We start from the raw sequence: 21,893 nt of genomic DNA, 5'->3' as shown, positions 1-21,893 counted from the left end.
TTTTAATAAAAACCTATTCACCAATCGGAATGCTTAAGTCTTTTCGTGATTAATCTAGCAAAATTGCACATATGAAATATGGCAAAATAGATACCAAAACCGCCTTCCCAAAATAGGATCTTGGAAGTGACAATGGAATAGTTTAAGGGTTTTGAAAATCTAAATAATGCTAGATTTGAAAGCAAGCACATGGAATCCGTCATGGGATTAAAGGAAGCATTGCATGAAGGAATTGGAACGTGTTTTCTCATAAAGTTAATAAGAGGATTGACTTATGGAGAAACATAGAAATTCTGATGAACAAGAAGTTTAGTGGGAGAAAAAGTAAAGGTCCAACGAGAAGTTTACGAACTCTATTGTGAAACAACTATCAAATGCTAAATGCTTAGATTTGAAAGTATTTTCGACAATGGACCAAGCTAAAGACGATACTTAGTACATGTTGGGAATTAAGTTCTATGGTATAGACTTAATTAAATGTTTAAATGAGTAAAGGAATTTACCATGTTAAACATGAAGGACTTTGAAAGGCTTTCGACCCATATATGTATGAAGCTAAGTAAATGTTTGAACTAAGTATAAGCTAGGCTAAATACTAAGTCAACCAAGAAAGACTCTAGTAAGAGACTTTCAATCATATCACATAGCGAACATTTTGGCAAGACTCAGTGTAACTGAATGAGCTAAATGTCACATGGATGATATAGAATTGAGAATCATTCTAGAATTAAATCCATCATGTAAAGCTATGATATGGAATCGTCAGACGACTTACTTGCTTAGAGCATGTGAAGTACGTATATAATACCAGTTGACATTAATCTAAGTATTAGATCATTAGATTATAGTCAAGAACATCCATAGCACTTAAATAAGTAGTTGGATGAGTTCTTGACGCATGGAAACAAATACAACTTGAGTTTTGATGTTGCAAGCACAAACCTTAACAAGGATTAGATCCTTAGCAAGGAAGCCATTTATAAGCACGAGGCAAGAAGTGTCGTGGCTTGAGAATGGTAACATGGATATGCATCCATGTATAATGTGCGGAAATTTAAGATAAATTTCCATGATCGTAAGTGATTTGAGTATTCCAAATCATTATGAGTCGTTTGGAGTGAAATCCATGCAAGGAATCATCGGAGAGTCTACTAAAACATATGTTGAGAATATTGTTGCCTTAAAGGCAATAATAAGATAGATGTTAAATGGAAAAGTTCGTTGTTGAACATTGATGATTGTAGGTTGTCAAGTAGAAGGTCTCAAATCATGAAAATGAGTGGGAGTCATTGCTTGGACAATAAATCCTGAATCACATGTAATCCATTAACACTCTCAAAATTTTATCATCTTATTATGGAAATGGTGGATAATGAAGATGCTAAGGTTTGCAAAGTAATTATAACTAAACCTATCCAATAAGTGAACGACATTCATAATTGCATGAATGAAATCAAGCATATCAAATATGAGTGTGATTTCTATGAATGTTTTATGAAGAGTACTACTCTTAAAACATTTGGGAAAAAAACCATTTATCATAAGATGAAACATTGTGAAGTTTCATAGTGGAATAAAATATTTCTAAATATTCCACAAAACTATTTAATTGTGGTTTAGAATTAAATAATGAGTCCATTTGATTTTAATAAATATTCAAAATAGGGTATCAAGTCAATAGCTTGGATAAAGAAACACCTATTAAGTGAACATTAAATATTTTAATCGAAAATTATCCCTAATCAAGGTCATATTTTTTGTGGACGATTAATGACCATTAAGATTAGTGTGTAGTATGATTTATAGCACCGTTTCTTGTGCTATGAGGATATAAATCATTTGCACAGGTATTGGTTTAGAACCATACTTGATCGACCTATGAGAATACTTTAAGAGATTTAAAAATCGTCATAAGTATTTTTCTCATTATTACTATCGGAACTCTTTTCCTTGACCATGAGTAGTGGGAGGTCTCTTGTTTGAGTACTAGTACGCTTTGGTATCCGCCAAACGTCTGCCGTAACTGGGGATTATAACGACAGATATCGGGCGGCTAGGTCCTCTTAGTAAGAGAAGCTACATTACAAGACTGTAAATGTCCCACTACTAACAATAGGGAACATGTCTTGTTTTTTACAAGGCCTCTCGAAGAGCGAGAATGTGAAAATGCATGGCCGTGCTCATATGGATTTTAGAAATCATCTGCTTATTGACAGTCAAACTTCGAGAAACACCTCTGGACGTAACAGAGATGACGAGTAATCTTACTCTGTAGTTCATGAAGAGACATAGGAGAGGAGCTATACACTAAATGCACACTTGTCCGGAAGGACAAGTGTGAGATTGAAAGGAATGGTGTCCTTCGAACGAGTGTATTATTCTGATAGCGGGTTCAGAATTATTAGAAAGATAATATATTCAGTAAGGTCAAGTGATCGGAATGCCTGGGTGGAGGCCGCTTCCGATCAGTAATATTAATATAATTAATATTACAGCTTAATCTTGACTGAACCCTTCGGGTCACACCCAAGCAAAATATACGAACCGACTCGACGAATTAATTCGGAATAAATTAATTCGTCGCCCGAGTGTTAAATATTTAGACGTCAGAAATTCGAGCTTAGAGCGTCGAAACCGAGCGTCGGAAGTCGAGTCAAAAATAATAAAAAGACGAGACGGTAAATTAGTAATAAATCAACAATGACCAAAATTCCCCTAGCATCGGAATCCCGAGTGCTAGGGGATTAGCCTAGCTAGCAGCCCGCACCATGTGCGAGACATGCTACCAAGGCGTGGCTAGCAGCCCGCACCATGTGCAAGGCATGCTAGCACAGCACGGCCAGCAGCCCGCAAGCAGTGCGTGGCGTGCTGGCGTGCGCTGCTGCTAGCAGCCCGCACATGTGCGTGGCTAGCTAGCAGCGCCCTCGGCATCAGCAGCCCGCACTGATGTGCGTGGACGTGCTGGGCCGAGCTGGCAGCAGCTAGCAGCCCGCACGGTGCGAGGCTAGCTGGGCCGTGGGCCTAGGTCGGGTAGAAAGGGGAAGCTAGTAAGTATGCTTGCTTTTTGGTGTGGACAAGTGTCACAAGGAGAGGAAGGAGTGGGGAGCAAGTATGGTCCCCTCCTCTCCAAGTGGTCCATACTCCTCTTTACATATGACTAGGACACTTGTTGATTTATTACTTGCTTATATATTTAATTTAATTTAGCTTTAAATTAATTTGTGGAATTTCATGAATCCCACATTGATGGGATAGAAATTCCCACTCATACTTCCCTCTATAAATACCAACCTTGGGATTTGGAGTAAAGTGCTTGAGTGGGAGTTAGAAAGAGCATTCCATATTTTGGAAAAACTCTAAAACTCCATTAACAGTTGGGTTTTGGTCGGACCTTGCTAACTCCAACGTAGCGGACCTAAAAAGTCGTGTTCGTCCTTTGTGGATGGATACCGTTGAAGGCACGGCATTTGCGGTGCTCAAGGCTTTCAAGTAAGAGTTCGTTTTGAGAGGGTGAAGCTCGCTTCAAGGGTATGATTCGTTCTTCCTTTTCTTGTGTTTACTTATTTATGCTTTATGGTTTTATTAATTACGAGTGGTTCCTTGGGTCGGGGTTGTTTCCGCGGTGAGTCGGACTCACCAAACCCCAACATATAAAACAGCCATACGAACATCAATAGGAGTAACTTCACACTCCTTAGTTTTCAACATGCACGCAGTTCAACCAGTTGAACTAGAAATACCATCCCTATGCATCGTACTCGAAAGTAAGCCACAGAAAGCTGAATGGGTACGAGTAACGTACGAAGAGCTTTTATTCCTCAATGAACAACGATTAAAAGCCATCGTGCGACACTTTAACAAACGGGTACGACCCCGTAATATTAAAGAAGGTGACTTTGTATTAAAAGAGGTCAGGGTTCTACCAACCGATCCAAAAGGGAAATTCATACCTAATTGGATAGGACCCTATCGTGTAATTGAAATTCTATCAGGAGAAGCCGTTCGATTTATGGATATTGTTGGCGATGAAATCCGTCAACTAAACATTGATCAACTTTAGTAATTTTACTTATAAAAGTCAGGATAAACTCGTTTATTCATAATTCACAATCATGTCTCTTAGGATTCACATAAAAGATTCAAAGTGTTATAAACTTTACCGAATCACACACTGAAGCTCATAACACTTGGGGGGTAATCACAAAACATGTCATTCAAAGTGTTCAGATTTTTTCGAACATCACGAAAAACTCTTCACACTTCGAGGGGTAATAATAATTGATTTTAAAAAAAATTAAAAAACACTCGTAGCACAGGTGTCGCGCGCAACTAAAAGAGTTGTGCGCAGATGTCACGCGCAACTAAAAGAGTTGTGCGCAGATGTCACGCGCAACTAAAAGAGTTGCGCGCGGATGTCACGCGCAACAAAACAAGTTGCGCGCGACAGGCATGCAAAACCTTGGACATTGTGCGCGCCACCTGATGACGAACTACGAAACCAGAATTTACACATTAATAGAATTTTAATTTTTAGTAGCGATAAAATAAGGGTGTTTTCGACACTACATATATTGATTTAAAATTATTAAACAAAGTTTGATTATTTTTTCATTTAATTTGTACAAGTAGGATCAAAGAAAAAATATTTAAAAAATTATTAATTAAACTTTTTTCACAAAGAACTACACAAAGACCTGATTTCATAATACGAATACGTAGGCAATCTTTTGATTCGGTCATATGAATAAAACAAAAAAAAAAGAGCTCATTTTTATTCGAAACAAAAAGTTATTCAAAACAAAATCATAGAATTAGATAATAAATCATTCAAAAAAAAATTACTACCTCCATTAAATATTATGTGCAACTTTGGAATATTTTATATCTCACAAATAATACCCCAAAGTTGCACATAACATTTAACGGAGGTAGTAGTACTAGTGATTACACTTTATTTAAAAAATTTTAAGCAAAGTATAGTTTCTGCTAGAGCTAAGGGTGCGGCTGAATGACATCCCTCTATTTGCTTCATTATGGACACCATTGAATAATCCCCCATATTCTTTGTCTGTCCTAAATAAACAATTAATAACAAGACAAAAACAAAAACCACGAATTTTAAAATGGTGTTTCGTCAAGTTGTTGTGAGGAGCGATGAAATGTTCAATATTTTGAATTAAATTCACGCCTTCTTCTATCCAAATTTTTTCCATATCATTGTCTTTCAAGCCAAAAAATCTTTGAAACGTAGGCTTCAAATTTGACAAGGTATGGGCATATGTCACATTAGGGAATGTTTCATGGCTGCTTGAAGAGGGAGAATTCAGAAATTGCGTGGTCACGTTTAAAATGCATTACTCAGTAATCATTTGGTTTTGTAATTCTAACTCAAATTTCAAGAAACGATTTGTAGATTAATATGATCTTGACATGTGATGCAATCATATTATCAAGTCGACACATATTGACTTAAGAAATTTGTATATTGCACACTTGTCTCAGACAAGTGGGAGATTGAAGGAATTATGTCTTCGTCGTGTGCAATTACTAGATATATAAATGGATCAAATTATGGAGATAATTAAGTTCGTACATTTAGGTCGTTGTTATATCATAGCTAGAGGTACTAACGATCTTTGGGTTAGTAAAATAGGCCAAATCCCAATTAGATGGATCCTATAAGGTCACACAAAGGGCCTATATTGAGCATTAGAGGACGAGGCCTATCACGGGTCTCATCAGTCTAGGTGGCCGGCCATAGGGAGGATTAAACGGGTTTTGGGCTTTGTGACTTAGTCTAATTATAATGGGATTATAAATAGACTAAGTGCATAGGGTTTTCACACATTGAATTTAGTGATTAGTTTGATCAAAACCCAATTTAGCAAACACAAAACCGAACCCTCTCAAACTCCTCTCTCTCTCTCTCTCTCTCTCACGACTCTCCCCTCCTCCTCGGCACCAGTGGTGGTAGTGGTTTGTGTGATGGTCGGTTGTCCATTAAAGATGGTGATCGCGGTTTTCCTCTTTCACTCGACCAATCTAGTATTGGTGGATGGCTCATTCGAATCCCGTGGACCAAGTAGAGGAGCAACACTTGGGGCTCTCCCTGATTTTCCTGTGAAATAGCTTCGTGGAATTCACACTTCAAAAGTATAATCATGTGTCTTGTGTGTTATGCATGTGATATTGGGATTAGGTGCTTTATAAATATAATTCATGTTTTTCTGCATTATAGTACTTGTAAACTCCTATAACTCGGCCATGTTAGGCATGCTAAGCTTGCGGCCAAGCCTTGCCTTGCGGCAATGGCTTTGGCTAGCCATCCTAGCCTTCGGTTGGCTAGGCCAATACGAGACTAGGATTTTCCCGAGCAATAACAATTTGCGAAGATTTTCTAGTTTGAGGATTTTATTTCGATAGGCCAATCGCAGTCCGAAATTGGGAATTAACCCATCATCGCAGTCCGAAATCGGGATTTTCAAATCCAACAATGCTGCCATTAACTATTAATTTCGATAGCATTTGTTGAAATGATGAAGTTGGTATTTTGTTGTGGTTTTTAATTACCCGGTCCATTTTGTAATTTTTTTTCTATGTTTGTTCGAAATTTGAATTAAATTTGTGAAAATATACAGCTACGGTTTTGGTGAAAAAAAATTGCGAAGATTTTCTAGTTTGGGGATTTTATTTTCTTAAAAAAATAAAAAAGGAAATGGAGAAGAAAAACATGTCCTTTTCAAGCCCCTACCTTACTTTTTAGTTTTCCCGGCCTTGGTTTTGGGTTTTCCTTTTCAATTCCATTTTTTTCGTAAGTGAGGTAACAGTTAAAGGATGATTGTGCATTTATTAGAGTCATCCATGACTAATTACTAGAGTCTTAAAATTTCTCTTTGTTGTTTGAACTCATGATAGCATTGATACGCGAAGGAAGTTCTAAAAACAGCAACTCAAAAGTCTCATAGACTAAACTGAGAAAATACAAGTTTAACTTGATGATAAAAAAAAAATTGTTTATCTAATGACATTTTTGTGAATAAATCATCAAAAAAATCCCAGTCAGCATGACATTTTCGTAAGTCAACATTTGTGTAACCCGCATATTAATAAAAGTTGTTCACTTATTTAAAAAAAAAAAATCATGCTGATTAGGATGAATTGTTGATATATTTACGAAAATGTCATTAGATAAACTAATTTTGTTTAACATCAAGATGAATGGGGGCTCTCTCGACTAAACTTTCAAAAGCTAGCTAGCTACTTAGCTGGTTCCCTGTGTTGATTTTTTTTTTTTTTTAAAGTTCACTTTATTGATATCATAACTAGAGAGAAGCTTATTCCTTTGAGCAATAATGGGAAAAGAAAAAAAAAAAAAAAAAGGATAGTTATTGACTTAAGCCTATTAAGGATTTGTTGACAATTTCTACCTTTAATTGTTGTTTTTTTTGCAATTACCACCTACATTTTTTTTAAAAAAAAAAGTTTTATTACCAACTATTTTTCAAAACATTAAAACTTCCCACCTATATGACTTGCAACTCAAATATGATATCATATGGGGCCCATTAACTACATTTTCCCTCCCTTCCTTTCTTTCTCTCTCATTTTCTATATGCGAAGAGATGAGGCAGGGGGACCATTGTAGCTGCTGTAAAACGAGTGAAAGCACGGTGGTGTCAGGTGTGTATAGAAGTTCAAGTTGGGGATGCTGCTCGCAAGACAGTTGGGGCACATGATTTCATTCAATTGTAGTCATTTTCGTAGATCGGGTAATACTTTAGCGTCTTCAGTAGCTAGATTCCATACTGGTGAAACTTCTTATGTATGGCTGATCTATTTTCCCCAAAGCTTTATCTTTGACAGAAAATGATCTTCACGGTTTATTCAAACAAACAAAAAAAAAACATTAATACACAATCAAAAATATTAATAATCAAATTTGAGGATTGTTTTGTGAAATAATATTAGCTTAATATCAAGTCAAAATGTAATCAATGCTCAAAACATTCAACAGCAGACAACATTAAATCAACAGCAGCAACAGCACCTTAAGCAATCTGAGCACAATCTTAAGCCTAAACAAGAGTAGAAAGAAAGGCTTACGCCTAAACATCAGTCTTACACAGTTAACTACCAAGATCAATACACTACATTGTTCAAACTAAACCTACATTACATCAGAGAATAATGAAAAACAGGCTAAAATACAACCTAAATCATACAAAACACCAAAAAGAAGAGATAAGATTACATTTACATCAACCCAAAAATACCAAAAAAATGGAAAATCTAAGCCTACTTCTTAGAGTTCTTATCACCATCAGACTTGTCAACTGCAAGTACATGAACTTTGTCATAGTCATACATCACAGGTTTAATCATATACTCTTCAGGAGCAACCGGCTTCTTTGAAACGAAAATACTCCATACAAACATCACAATGTAAGCTCCTAAAGCTCCACACGCAGTGCCAAGAATCAGAGCTGTAAGAACCTTCAGCTTACAGTCACTCTTTTGTCGAAACACGACCGCCTCTGCATCTTTCGCAATTGGTTTAGGATCTAATGGATGCGAATGCATCCAATAAGGAACTGGTCTTAACTTGAAGCTCCATGAATATAACTTGCATACTTGACTAGAATTTGCATTTGATGAGCTTAACCCAAAGAAAACCTTCTCACCCTTGAAGATTTCTGACAAATCAACAGGACAAGATAGCAATGGAGAAACAGGTCTTTCTTCACCCTCTTTACTCATTCGAACCTCGATTCGTTTTGAACTCGCTTCGTAATCGATCCAACATTGCAGCTTCTTCCCACTACTCAATTTCAATTTCAAATCAGACCCATTTGTTACTTTTACTGAAACCAAACTACCAACATCAATTCCAATATGATTATTGCTCAAATCTCCGAATTCAGCATCAAATTTGGTATCAAATTCAACAGCGAAAAATGCTTTATTCTTCTTCTCAATCAATTCATTCGACAACCCAAAAAGTTTCCCATTATAACCACCAGAAGAATACCCTTTTGGAAGCATTACAAACAAAATCCCGTCTCCATCTTCAGAGGAGAGAGAAAATGTAAAATAAGTCCCAAATGAAGCCTTCCTACTCCCATTTCTATCCATCAACTTAATGGGTTTTCTGTACATAACCCGACCCGAACTGAATGAATGAGATTCAGTCAATTTAACAAAAGACCCATTTTCATCAACCTTTGCTTCACCATAAAACCCGATTTCAGGGTCCAAAAACTTAGAATTATTTCCAACATTTTTGAACCCAAATGAAGTAGAACTCGAATGAACTAAAACATCATCCATAAAACAGAAAAACATAGCAAAATACAAGATCAAAGAGTACCTTAAACTGAAAATCATCGCCATCATTGATTTGTAGAAGTGGGTAATTTGTGATTTATGATTTGGGTAATTTGAGAGGTGAGGAAAAAAAGGAGGAATCTAGGGTTTGGTGAGTTGTTCAAGTAGAGTGCACGGGAAGAGTGGTATACTACTGAAAAATGTGTAAAGAAAATGGCAATTTATTATTATTATTATTTTTTTTTTTTTTTTTTTTGTTTTTGAGGAAAGTGAAAGAAAATTAAATGCACTTACTCGATTTCTGCAAAAAAAATAAACAGAGGACCTATGTAGTGAACTTTATTTCTCTTGGTCGTTGATAAAATCTGACTCAAATTATGATTTATCTTCTGTTTTAATTCTGTTTTGAATATAATAATCGAGAAAAGAAAAGGAAGATGGGGAAAAGAAGAGGGAAAGAATAAAAATAAAACATGCTTTATGGACAACTTTATTTTTGTCGTTGGGACCAATTTTGTTGCCAGCTGCTGTGTAGATGACATATCATTCGAGATATTAAATGTTTTATTCCACTTGTTCTTAGTTTGTTACTCACTTATTACGCATGATGGACTGCTATGGTTAACCCCGGTTGCATAGTTCCTATGACAACTCTATTAATAAGTTGAAGTTGGTGTAAAGAAGTGGGCCCAAAGATGCCAACATGTATAATAGAGCAAGTAGCTGATTTTGCTGATAACTAAAAACGAAATTATGATAATTTTGAAAATTAACAACAGAAAAGTGGAAACACCTTTTTCTTGTTTTCTGTTTTTAGTTTTTGGTTTTCAATAAAACATGAAACTAAAAATCAAAACGGATGCCAAACAAGCCCTAAAAAAGTTAATTTTCATTTCCTCTTTTTATTTTATTTTCGTTGTTCTCGAAAAACTCCGAAAAGAAATAGAGGGGAGTGGAAGTGGATTGAAGGTACTGTACTGAGAGGAATGTGAAACCAGAATTTAATTTAATAGGCATTGATAAATCTGGAGTGGATTTGACGAATTATTAATTTGATACTCCAATTGATAAGATGCGAAATCGGTTAGAGGATATATTGGGGGTGGATTTAGCCGAAGCCATGCGTGATGTTGAGGAGGGTGGTCATGGATGCAGAAGGGAGGTACAGTTTGATAGTGATGGTATTCGTAATTGGTGTTCAATAGAATTGTTATCGCTGTTAATTGTTAATTGATTGAAGGTATTTTTGTTTAATTTTTGTTGTCGAATTTTCATACTACTATACTTAAGTTGGTGGATTTGTTTTTAAGAGTAATGGATATATAATTCTGCTCTTTGGGCGTTGAATGTAGTTGTAGTAATGTAAGTAATTGGTGTTAATATGATCAAGATTTATAATTTTGGTAATTTGAATGTTATCGATAAATTTGTTAATGTTGGCTAGGGGAGCTACTATATCGCTATGTGTATGCAATGGGGCTTGAAATTATGAATTTTGATGGTATGTTATTGTTATAATCTGATTAATATGTTAAAAATTCAAAGACACTAGAAATGATTTTTTTTTTGCTAATGGTGGTATGTGCACTAATATTTGTTCAATATAGATGATTTGTCACTATGTATGTTATGTTTGTGTATTTATCTATGTTGTGGTATAATAATATATGTAGGGTGTTAGTGTTGGACTTGATTCCGAAGAAGATGAAGAAGGATGTGTCGGTGGAGAAGGAGTTGAGGGTGAATTGAAAAGTAGTAATGAAGATGGTGAAGGAGAATTTGAGTATGTAGATGAGGTTGAAAGCGAGGGAGATAGTCAGGGATTAGAAAATGATGAATTAGAAGAAGCAGAAGGGTTTGTAGGAGATGTAGGTGCAAGTGGATCAGGTTTTATGACTCCTAAGAGGAATAGGGGGATGGTGGAGACTGTTTTTTGGGGAGGAGGAGGAGGAAATACCACCCACTACGGTGGGTATGGTATTTGGTAGTTGGGAAGAAGTAGATACCTATTTTTGGAGATATGGTAGACAGAGCGGGTTTGGTATTGTAAAGGAAGCAACTGGGTAGGGGAAGGTGAAGAAGGAATTGGGAGAAGGAAGGTGTTGTAAGCAGAAAAGGAATGCAAAGTGGACATGTTAGTGCTACGGGAAACCTTCAAGGAAGCGTAAAGTGGATATTTTAAAGGAAGGTTTTGCACAAGATGAGGAAACAGCTTCGAAGTGCAAATCGAAGAAGTTTGGATGTCCAGTTGAGATGTATGCTAGTGTGAATGAGGATGGGAACTGGGTAATTCGAAAGCAGAACTTGGAGCATGATGGTCACATTGTTACACCTAGAAAGGCGAAGGATGTATCAATGTTTTGGAAGCATGAGTTGCTAGAAAAGAACAATCACTTGGTGAAGCAGGTGCAAAATGAAAAGAAGTCTAGGGTATAAGTATCCCAGATGTATATTTGTTTTGCACTAGAGCGAAATGGAGTGGAGGAGATGGCCTTTACGCAGAAGGACTTGGAGAATGCAGTGGCGGAGAAGAAGAAACTTCATCTTACGGAGGGCGATGCCAATAGGATGATCGAGTATTTTAACAAAATGAGTGCAGACAATCAAAATTGTTTCATCCATGTAGGTTTGGGAAGGATGGTGCGTTGCAAGATTTGGTATGGGTTGATGCGCGTAGTAGGGCAGCATATGAGGAGTTTTGCGATGTAATGTGTTTTGATAGCACCTTCTTGACAAATAAATTTCATCTTCCTTTTGCGGTATTCCTTGGGGTAAACCACCATGGGCAAAGTATATTGTTTGGGTGCGCATTAATCTCTCGTGAGACTGCGGAGACGTATGAGTGGGTTTTCATAACATGGTTGCACTGCATGGTGGGGTAAAGCTCCTATTGCTATCCTTACCGATTAAGATCCTGCTATTCGGAAAGATATACACCTGAGAATGTCTGATATGTGCCACAGGTGGTGCATATGGCACATTTTTCAGAAGATTTGGAAGTACCTTGGTAAGCTTGAGGACTACGATTCAATAAAAGATGAGTTGGAAAATATCATCTATGGGAGTTTTGGATGTTGATGAATGTTGGGAGGAAGCAATTTTGTGCTACGAGTTGGTAGACAATGAGTGGCTTGAGTACTTTACTTAGTGGTTGCTGTTGAAAGATGTATGTTAAATGTCTTGTTGTGGAGTATTTGCTATTTTTTTGTTCTAGATTGCAGGTATTGTTCTCCCCACACCTTCATACACATACACTCACACTGACATAAACTCTACAGAAAGAGGTATCTGCTTTCCCCCCCCTCCCTGCCCCAGTTCCTGTTGGAAATATTGTTTGATATTTTCAGCTTCATTGTTTCACAGTCACACTGTCACACACATACTGACACTCAGACTCTATTTAAATTGTATCTTTACAAGCTATTGTATGTAATTGATAGTTGGACACACAGTTATTTGTGAGAACAGGGCTTTATCAGGAGAGGCACATGTGGATCCCTGCTTATTTGAAGCATTTGTTTTGGGCTGGAATGAGAACAACGCAACGTTCGGAGTGTTTCAACAATTTTTTAAAGGATATGTTGACAAGAACACCACTTTGTCTGAGTTTGTTGTTCGGTATTGTGATGCTATGTCAATTAGAGCGGAAGTTGAAAGAATAGCTGACTCAAACACACTTCGTTATGTTAAGCCAGTAGTGACCGATTTCCCAGTAGAGGCATTGTTCCAAAAGTGCTATACGGATGCCAAATTCAAAGAAGTGTAGCGGGAGCACCGTGATTGAGTTTTTTTTATTGAGGGCCGTGTTTGGGTGAGGCCTAAATATGCAAGGAAAGAGAACGTGATGAAAGCATGGAGATGCTTTAGGGTGTGTTTTGACAGGATCACATATGAAGGTGTATGTGATTGTAAACACTTTGAGTGTCATGGGATAATTTATAGGCACATGATCCTTGTGTATGACCTTAGTGGGGTCTCCATTGTTCCTGAGAAGTATGTTCTGCGTCGTTGGCGGAAGGACGTGCAACGGAAACACACACGAGTAAAAGTGGCTCCATGATCCATTGAAAACAGATGAAGTGACACAATATCACAAACTGATGGGTACTTATGAATCCATTTGCTCTAAGGCTTCCACTTGTAAGGAAGGTGTTGAGGCTGTGATAGAACTATTGGAATTGATGGATGTGAGAGTTGATGAGGTTTTAGCAATGGTAGCCAAAAAGCGTGAACAAGCGGCGAAGGATAGTGCTGACGTTGCTGACACTGAGACCGAACCTGGTACTTTTCGCACACCCTCCTCAGTTGGAAAAAATAGCAAACCTAATGGCACAAACACACATGATGTTCTACGTTCAGGATTGACAACCAGTTGCACACCAAGTAGTGCTTTTCCAAGACAGTTATGAGGCTTTAGCCCTTGGAAGGATTAAAGACCCACCTTTTCCCAAAAAGAAGTCACATCGAACTACGAATGTACGGTATCCCTCTTGCACAGAGAAAAAGGGCAAAGAAAAGGCTGACACACGGGAAAAAAATGTAGTAAGGGAAAGAGCAAAGAAGGCGGCAGCTGCTACGACTGCCCAAACAACTATGTCAATGTCAAGTAATGAGTACATTTGATATGTTGGAGGAATTCAAATGAGAGACGTTGACGGTTCCTTAGGGTACTTCACTACTCGGATTAGAAACTCTAAAGGAGTGTTTGCAAGTCTGCTAGGAGTAACTCCAACTTACAACAGTATGGGTACTCCAAGTTCCCATCCCATCCTATAATGTAGCTTAAAATATGATTGCACAATGTATTTTTCACCATAATGTTGTATTAAGATTTTACTCCTGATTTATATTTATTATTTTTGGGTATTTATCCTGATTTGCGGAATCTGGATTTGAATTTTTCTTCCATATGTTGTTTAAAAATCATTTCCAAAATAGGGGGGTATTCAGTGGTACCTTTGCGTATGAATACTGTACCATAAAAACGCAAATGGCATAATTTTGTCGCAGAAAGTACCAATTAAGTTAAAAACGACTTAGAAAGATAACATGAATGAGAATTATGATTAAAGTAGAATGTCCAAAATATGATTGCATTTGTTCAAAACAGAAGCAAAAAATAAACACATTGTTCAACAATAGCATGATTAAACTAATAAAACGTTCAAACAATCTAACTAGAGACTGAACTACACTCAATCTAATCTAAGCCAAGTAAATTAAAAAAATGAAACCATTTCTTAATAAATCAGATTCTGTTGGCTTAGATCAATTAACCTCTATCAGTTGAGGTTTTCAATGGTTGAAGTTGAGTGACCATCAGCACCGGAATATTGGCCAGAAACCTTTGGAGACCAGCGATCAATGGTACAGAGCATAGGGAACTGTGTCACCGGTGGCTGCACTCCTCCCCCACTTGCTCCACCAGCATATGTGGCTCCTTGTCTATCACCAGTGGCCCCTTGTCTTGAACTATCAACACCTGGTACTTGGCTTGCTGCACCCCCCGGCCAGACACCCTTTTTATAGCCGCCGACTTCGCCACCTTGGTGGGTCTCTTCCTATCCCCCAACCTTAGAGGACTTTTGTTCATGCTTGTGCTCTGTGCCACGTTGCGTTGTGCCTTTTGCTTTTGAATGTTAGCACTGGCCGTAGAAAAATCATTCAACTGAGCTTGCAAGCTGTTGCATATGAACTGATGACTGGTTAATTGCTTGTTAACAGCTCCTCCTTCAACTTAAGGTATTCTAACTCTTAGTACTTGGGTTTTTCTATGTCTGATTGTACCATTGGTTGTTTTCCTTTGTTTTGTCTCACCATTTTTGGAATTAAAGGAAGGAACAGGAAGAAAATTTATGAAACCCAAGAACAAGAGCACTGAGAAAGACAGAGAAATCGAAGACAGAGAAAGTAATCTGAGAAAGAAACATAAAATGGTAGTTGAATAAATATAGTGGGAGGAGGAAGATATATGATCTTGGGTGGAGGAAGTTATAAGACCATGGGATGATGTCACAAACCGATCAACTCCCTTTTTCAGTTTCCCTATGTCTTCGCGTCAATTTATGTGACACAATTAAAAACGTACCCATTTAATGTACTGAATTTCAAGATGGCACATATGTTCGTAAATAATGTACCACCCTTCCATTGTTTTAAATTTTTGGAATAATTTGTTTAATAAATGGATTCATAAAATGGAGGGATGGTTTTTAAAATAAGAACTTCTCAACTGACTCTATTTTGAACTTTATTGGAGGGAAAAATTGTAAATTCAGAAGCTTTTGTAAAAAGTTTACTATATTGTGGTACATTATAACGTACCATTATGTACCATTAAGCATGTATAATGTACCATTATAACGTACCATTATGTACCATCAAATAAAGGTAATACAAAAAGGAATTCATCACCCAAAACAGGAGTCCGACCAAATTTCTATGAATTGCTTGAGTCTAACAATGATTTGTATTACCTTATTTGAAGGGTTGTCACCAAAAATGATATTAATTGATCTTAAAAGTAAATTATGAATTATGTTTGGTCATAAGATCTTGTATATATATATATATATATATATATATAAAACATAACTAAAAATTAAAAGTAACAAGTTAAGAGGTGCACGCAATGCGTGCACGACTATCCCCTTCTTTATGCTTCGTACATAAAGGTATATACTTTACTTATTTGCGTAAATGGAATATTGACATAATTTATTACTCTGTATTATTTATAATTAGTAGATGTAAAAATTCATTTAAGGGATGAGTTATAAAATAAAACAATAGAAAAAAAAAATCCTAGATTTACTATTACATGGGCTTAAATATTTTTATTTTAAGCATTGCACAATTCAAATATTCATACATTTTTTTGTAAAGAATATATTCATACTACTAATTAAATTATAGTATGTTGTGTTATACTTATGAAAGTTGAAATATAATATGAAAAATTACAAACACTAACTATTACAACATTAAGTGTCAAATTTATATCGTAAAAAAAAAGTATAAAATAAAAAACTACCACGAGAGAAGTTACCTTTCTAAATTTATAGAGCATTTTAAAATGGAAGTTATTTTTGTAAGGTTAAACTTTAAATAAATTTTAATTTTTATTAATTATAATATATTTTTTAAAGAGGATAAAATAGTTCATTAAAGGGACATTAAATTAATTAAAAACGAACCATTTATAAGAAAACACTCTAGGGTACCATTGTGCAAGGTAATTAAACATTAGGGTACCGCTTATTGCGTAATGGTACTTATAAAGCTGTAATGGTACTTATTAAGCTGTAATGGCACATAATTGAGTAAGGTTTTGAGAAAATATAAAAGTAATGCATTCGAAATATTGTAATAACCAGTGATTTAAAAAAGAGAAGATTAATTTATTTCATTAAAAAAAAAGATAACATGACTGGGAAAAAAAAAACACAACAATAACACTAATTGGTCTCATTTTCCTTGAACTTGATTTCATTCTCCTTCACGTACTTCTCCAAGGCTTGCCTTCTGTTTCACACGGCGCTTATCAGATCCATAAGCAACACTATGGGCATGTTGCAGTAGAGACACAAAAGTGTAATACTTGATCTTCTTTCCCGGGCAAAAGGGACACCTCAATCCCAACGTTGTTTTGCGAACTTTACACTTACCCTCAACTAAAGCTTGGTATTGTTCTCAAAGCACTCCTCAAGCTCAGAGTCATGATGAGTGTCATTTATGGCACTCATAGGGTAGTCTTTTAGGATGTTTTCACCTTATTTTCATAGCTTTCTTTTATTTTTTTGGTCATTTCTCCTTTAGTTTCTCTATTTCTTTCTTTCTCTGTGTTTTACTTTCCTTTATGTGGTTTTCTTCGTGTTTCTCTTTTATTTGGCTCTTTTTCTCTTCTATTTTCTCTCTTTGTTTACTTTTGTAGGTGCTTAAGGAGTTGGCTTTGCAAAGGGATCAAGAAGAGCCAAAAGGGCTAAGCAAAGAAGAAGCAAACTTCTTAGAGAGGGCTTGGACAGGGCACGGAGAGGGCACACAGCCCTTGCCAAAGTCCACGGGCGCTAAAAAGTGCAAGAAGCTGGAGATTTTTGGCAGGAACTCTCCGCTCCCTGGGCGCGGATATTTTGGAGGGACCGTGGGCCCCTGATTACACTTGGGAGAAGAGCATTTGCCGCGCCCTTAGCCATGAGCGCGGGTTACAGTACCCGCGGGCACGGGTGTTGCCCAGATTACCCGCGGAGTTAGTTATGGGTTTCGTACCCATTTTTCCGCGCCCACAGGATATTCTTAGAGAGGGCGCGACCGATCAGATTTTCTTCTTTGTCTATAAATACTCTTGTAATTCCTTTTCTAAGGAAACTTTTAGATAATATTTCATTTGCTTAGTTTTTAGAGAGAGAAACTAGAGAGAAGTTAGAGAGAAAGTAGAGATAGAAATTCTTGGATTTTGATTTGTATTACAACATTGCTTCAATCAAGTTTGGATTTCTTCTTCATTTCAATGAAAGTTTGTGAGATTTCTTTCCTTTAAATTTACTTTTATTGCAATTTCCTTTAATGCTTGAATGTTTGATTTGAATTTTGATTTAGGTTTGAGAAATTGTTGAATGATTGAATTCCTTCTTGATTAAACTTGAAATGAATATGTTTGGGATTGAATTTGTTTTGTCTTTCACTTTCACCATGATTAATATCATGCTTGATTGATGATTTTTGCTAGTTGATGATTAGTGATTGATTGAATTGTTGTAATTAAATTGGTTGACATAGTTGTGCATGTGATTAATTAGACTAGGAGTGATCAACCTATAAGATTATTCTAGATTGCATTGCAAATTTTAATGACATGAACCCTTGATTTGATAATTTCTTTAATTGATTGAATTTGATTGTGATTTTCCTTGTTAGCAATTCATAGTGAACCCTATCTTGCCTTATAGGAGATAGATTTTGGATTCCTTTGATTGCAACTATTGTTTGTCCCTTATAATGTTTGAATCGATTGAGTGATCTATCAATTAGCATAATCATTGAGCTTGCATGTGGAACCTATATCCCTAGTGTTTAGCATATTAAATTTCTCGATTTATCTAGTTTCTCGATTTATATTCTTCCAATTAGCTTGACTTAGGCTATAGCTTGCACCTACTCATTCCTTTGGGTTCGACCCTTGACTTACCATATACTCGTATTAGGTTAGTCGAGTGTTTACAAATTAGGTTTGGCTCTAGGGAGAGGTAGATAATGACCTACATTTTCCTCTTGTCAAGTCACTGTACTCGTCATCACTTGAGCTCGACATTTTGTTGATGAGTGGCATTTATGCCACAATTAAGGTTCATTTTGATGGTCATTTTTACCACATTTGCGGCTTGTTTGCATCCTTTTCTTTGCACTTAGTTCCCTTTCCCTTTATGCATCTTCTTTCCTAGATTTTTCCCCTTTTTCCTACTCTTTACTTTGATTTCCATGCTTATGCTTTGTAGGAACCATCAGGGTTTTCAAGAGGAGGAAACTAAGCTCAAGGAAAGCTGAAGGAAGCAAGATTCAGAAGAGGTTTGACCGAACCTCCTAAAGGTGTGGCCGAACCAGGGTGTGGCCGAACCTGCTCAGTGGTCCGGCCGAACGTCGAGGCAGAGTCAAGAAGCAATTTGGCAATTTTGCAGGAGTGGTCTAACCTCAGAAGTTCGACCAGACCAGGATCAGGGAGGTTCGGCCGAACCTACCCATGGTTCGGGTGAACCTACCCTGCAGTCCGGCCGAATCTACCCTGTAGTCCGGCCGAACCTACCCTGTAGTCCGGCCGAACCTTCCCAGTGTTCGGTCGGACCACTCCTCTATTTCAGCTGGCTCTGTACGGACTATATAAGTCCCATTTTAGAACGTTTTGATGTAATTAGATTAACTTAGTTTTAATTTTCTGCACATTTTTAGCTTAATCTAGAGAGAAAAACACTATTAGTCTTCATTTGGTAGAGAGAGAAAGTGTGGATTTCTTCATTGATGAACTTGGATTTTGAAGAAGAAGCTTGTTTAATCTTTTGTAGATCTTCAACTTCAATTAATGAGTAATCTCTTACTCTTTCTCTTTACTTTTGCATTTAATTTTGCTTGTTTACTTTGATTTTCCTTCTTTGCTTATTAATCATGTTGATGCTTATTGATTTGATGATAGATATTGTTCTCAACATGATTTGTGAGTAGTCTCTTAGCCAAGGGAGTGGGGATGGTGTAGTTGCTAATTGTTCATGCTTTTAATATTGAGATTAAGTTAATTGTGATTAAAATCTTTGCATGCTTGATATTCTTTGATCTTCTTGCAAGTGCACATTGTTAGTTGATTAAAGGTGAATCTTTGCTAACAAGGAACGGAAGTTGACTTAGTTAAGGTTCATTACTATAGATTGTTCTTTGATTGCACCTCCCAATATATGGTTCTAGTGTGGAAACATAGAGGCTATGTTAGGAGAAACCGATTAACCCCGGAAGGCGGTTAGATTGAACCTTATATCGATATTCATGCATGTTTAGTTCACTATTGATTTGCTTTTATGTTATTGCATGATCAAGCGGCATCTACATCTACCCATCTCCCTTGGTGTTTAGTTATATTGATTTTAACTCGTTTTATCTTAGGTTTAATCTCTTAGTCATTCCTATCCTTTGTCCCGAGATAGCTTAAAGTCTAGTGATTAATGCGGTGTTTATGTGCTTCTCCCTGTGGTTCGACCCCTCTTCTTGCCATATACTTGTATTAGGATAAGTTGAGTGTTAAAAATTGTATATGATTTAGGTGTAGTTGTCTAACGATGCAATTCTTCCTCTATCAAATTGGTGCCGTTGCCGGGGAGACGGCTTCCATTGCTATTTCATTGCTTGTTTGAGACTATCTCATCTTTTATTTGTTAGTGTTTGCTACTTTTGTTACTTGTCAGTGCTTACGTTCTTCTTAGATTTGTTATATGAATAGAGGACAAACTTGCTCAAGATCTTTGATTCCCATCGATCCAGAGCTAGAGAGGTCTTTGTCCCTACTTCGAAGAGAAGCAAGAGCAAGGAGTTGAAATTCTCACACCCCGACGAGAGGAGTAAGAGAATTAGAAGATACTCCACCCTCTTCACCCTCAAGTGAAGAATTAGATTGCCCTAATTCATCATCGAGTCCGGAAATCAACCCTTCCTCAACCTATAAGTTCAAGAGTGAAGAAGGTCCTAAAATGGGAGAGAATACGCCTTTGACTCATCTTGGGGCTCCCGAAGCCTTTAGAGCACAAAGTGGGATCCTAACTCCTACTACTCAAGCCAAAAATTTCGAGATCAAGCCTAATTTTATTGCTTTGATTGAGAGGAAACAATTCTCGGGTGGAAAGTTTGAGAGTCCTCATGAGCACTTAAAAGAGTTTGAGAAATATTGTGACACGATAAAGGCCAATGGAATGACTCAAGAATATATTTGCCTCAAGATGTTTCCATTTTCACTAATTGGGAGAGGTCTATAATGGCTAGAGAAGGAGGTGCCCCCTAACTCTCTCACAACATGGGACCAAGTGACTACGGCTTTCTTGAGGAGGTTTTATAACCATAGGAAGACCGCCGAGGCTCGGTATTTGATTCAAGGTTTTCGCCAAAAGAGTGGTGAGTCTCTAAGTGCGGCATGAGAACGATACAAAGAGCTTCAAGGTCAATGCCCACACCCTGGGATACCCAAGTATCAACTCATTCACACTTTCTATGGAGGTCTCACACCTCAAGGAAGAACAAGCCTAGACGCCGCAGCCGGCGGTCCAATCATGAACAAAGGAGAGGATGAAGTGGAGTGTATTATAGAGGAGGCCGCAAAGCACTATGATGATTGGTATGAAGGAGAAAGGGATGCTACTTCTAGTAAGGGTGTTTATGTATTGGAGCAAGCCAACGCAATCAACAACCTCTCTACCCAAATATCCAAAATGACCAAGCAAATGGATGAATTGATGAAAGAAAGGTCCAATCCTCATGGTAATACCTCCCCTTCAACCAAGGGAGGCAATGGTATGGATACTTCCTCCTCCTCTTCTTACAATGCAATGCCCCAAGGATGCATGTTTTGTTCTAATTGTGAAATCTATGATCATGATACCTCCCATTGTGTATATGCTTGTGAAGTTCAACCCCTTCCCCATGAACATGATGATAACATGGAAAATGTCAATGGTATGAATTTTGCTCCTAGAATGGGGAATGTATGGAACTTGAGGCCAAACTCCAATCAAATGGGGAATTGGAATCAAGCTGGAAACCGTGGTTGGAACCAAAGTGGTGGTGGTTATGATAACCAATACCATGGTGAGGGAGGCCCTTCCAATTTCAATGGAGGAGGCTACTCTAACCAAAGGGGGTATGGTAATAAAAACCAACAACCTAATCCCCGATACCATGACCATCAAAATCAAAAAAATGGTGATCAAGGTAACATGGGAAATAATCAACAAAACAATGTTCCTAACCAAGGCACCGGAGGCAATAGGGTTCAATATGTTTCTAATTAGGCCCAAACTAATAGGCCTCCGGGTTTCCATCAACCC

The 21,893-nt window shown here is 37.1% G+C and overlaps 1 protein-coding gene and 1 non-coding gene across 2 annotated transcripts; both read right to left on the bottom strand.

The window, feature by feature from the left end:
- Positions 1-8,295: 8,295 nt before the first annotated feature.
- On the bottom strand, positions 8,296-9,390 carry LOC145572279 (lectin-like protein). Its single transcript, XM_081631279.1, has one exon. The coding sequence runs from the start codon at positions 9,388-9,390 to the stop codon at positions 8,296-8,298; it is 1,095 nt and encodes a 364-aa protein (XP_081487405.1).
- An 11,535-nt stretch (positions 9,391-20,925) lies between these two features.
- On the bottom strand, positions 20,926-21,031 carry LOC145608499 (small nucleolar RNA R71). The gene has a single exon (XR_014105820.1). It is a non-coding gene; the product is annotated as a small nucleolar RNA R71 (small nucleolar RNA).
- Positions 21,032-21,893: the final 862 nt, after the last annotated feature.

The sequence above is a fragment of the Chenopodium album genome, chromosome 2, assembly GCF_948465745.1.
Source record: "Chenopodium album chromosome 2, dcCheAlbu1.1, whole genome shotgun sequence".
Taxonomy (NCBI): Eukaryota; Viridiplantae; Streptophyta; class Magnoliopsida; order Caryophyllales; family Amaranthaceae; genus Chenopodium; species Chenopodium album.
Note: the sequence above shows the minus strand (reverse complement) of the source record. Positions and strands in the feature narration are given on the sequence as shown.

Excerpts from the sequence above, each read along its gene's own strand:
- LOC145572279 (XM_081631279.1), bottom strand. The coding sequence starts at position 9,390 with ATGGCGATGATTTTCAGTTTAAGGTACTCTTTGATCTTGTATTTTGCT.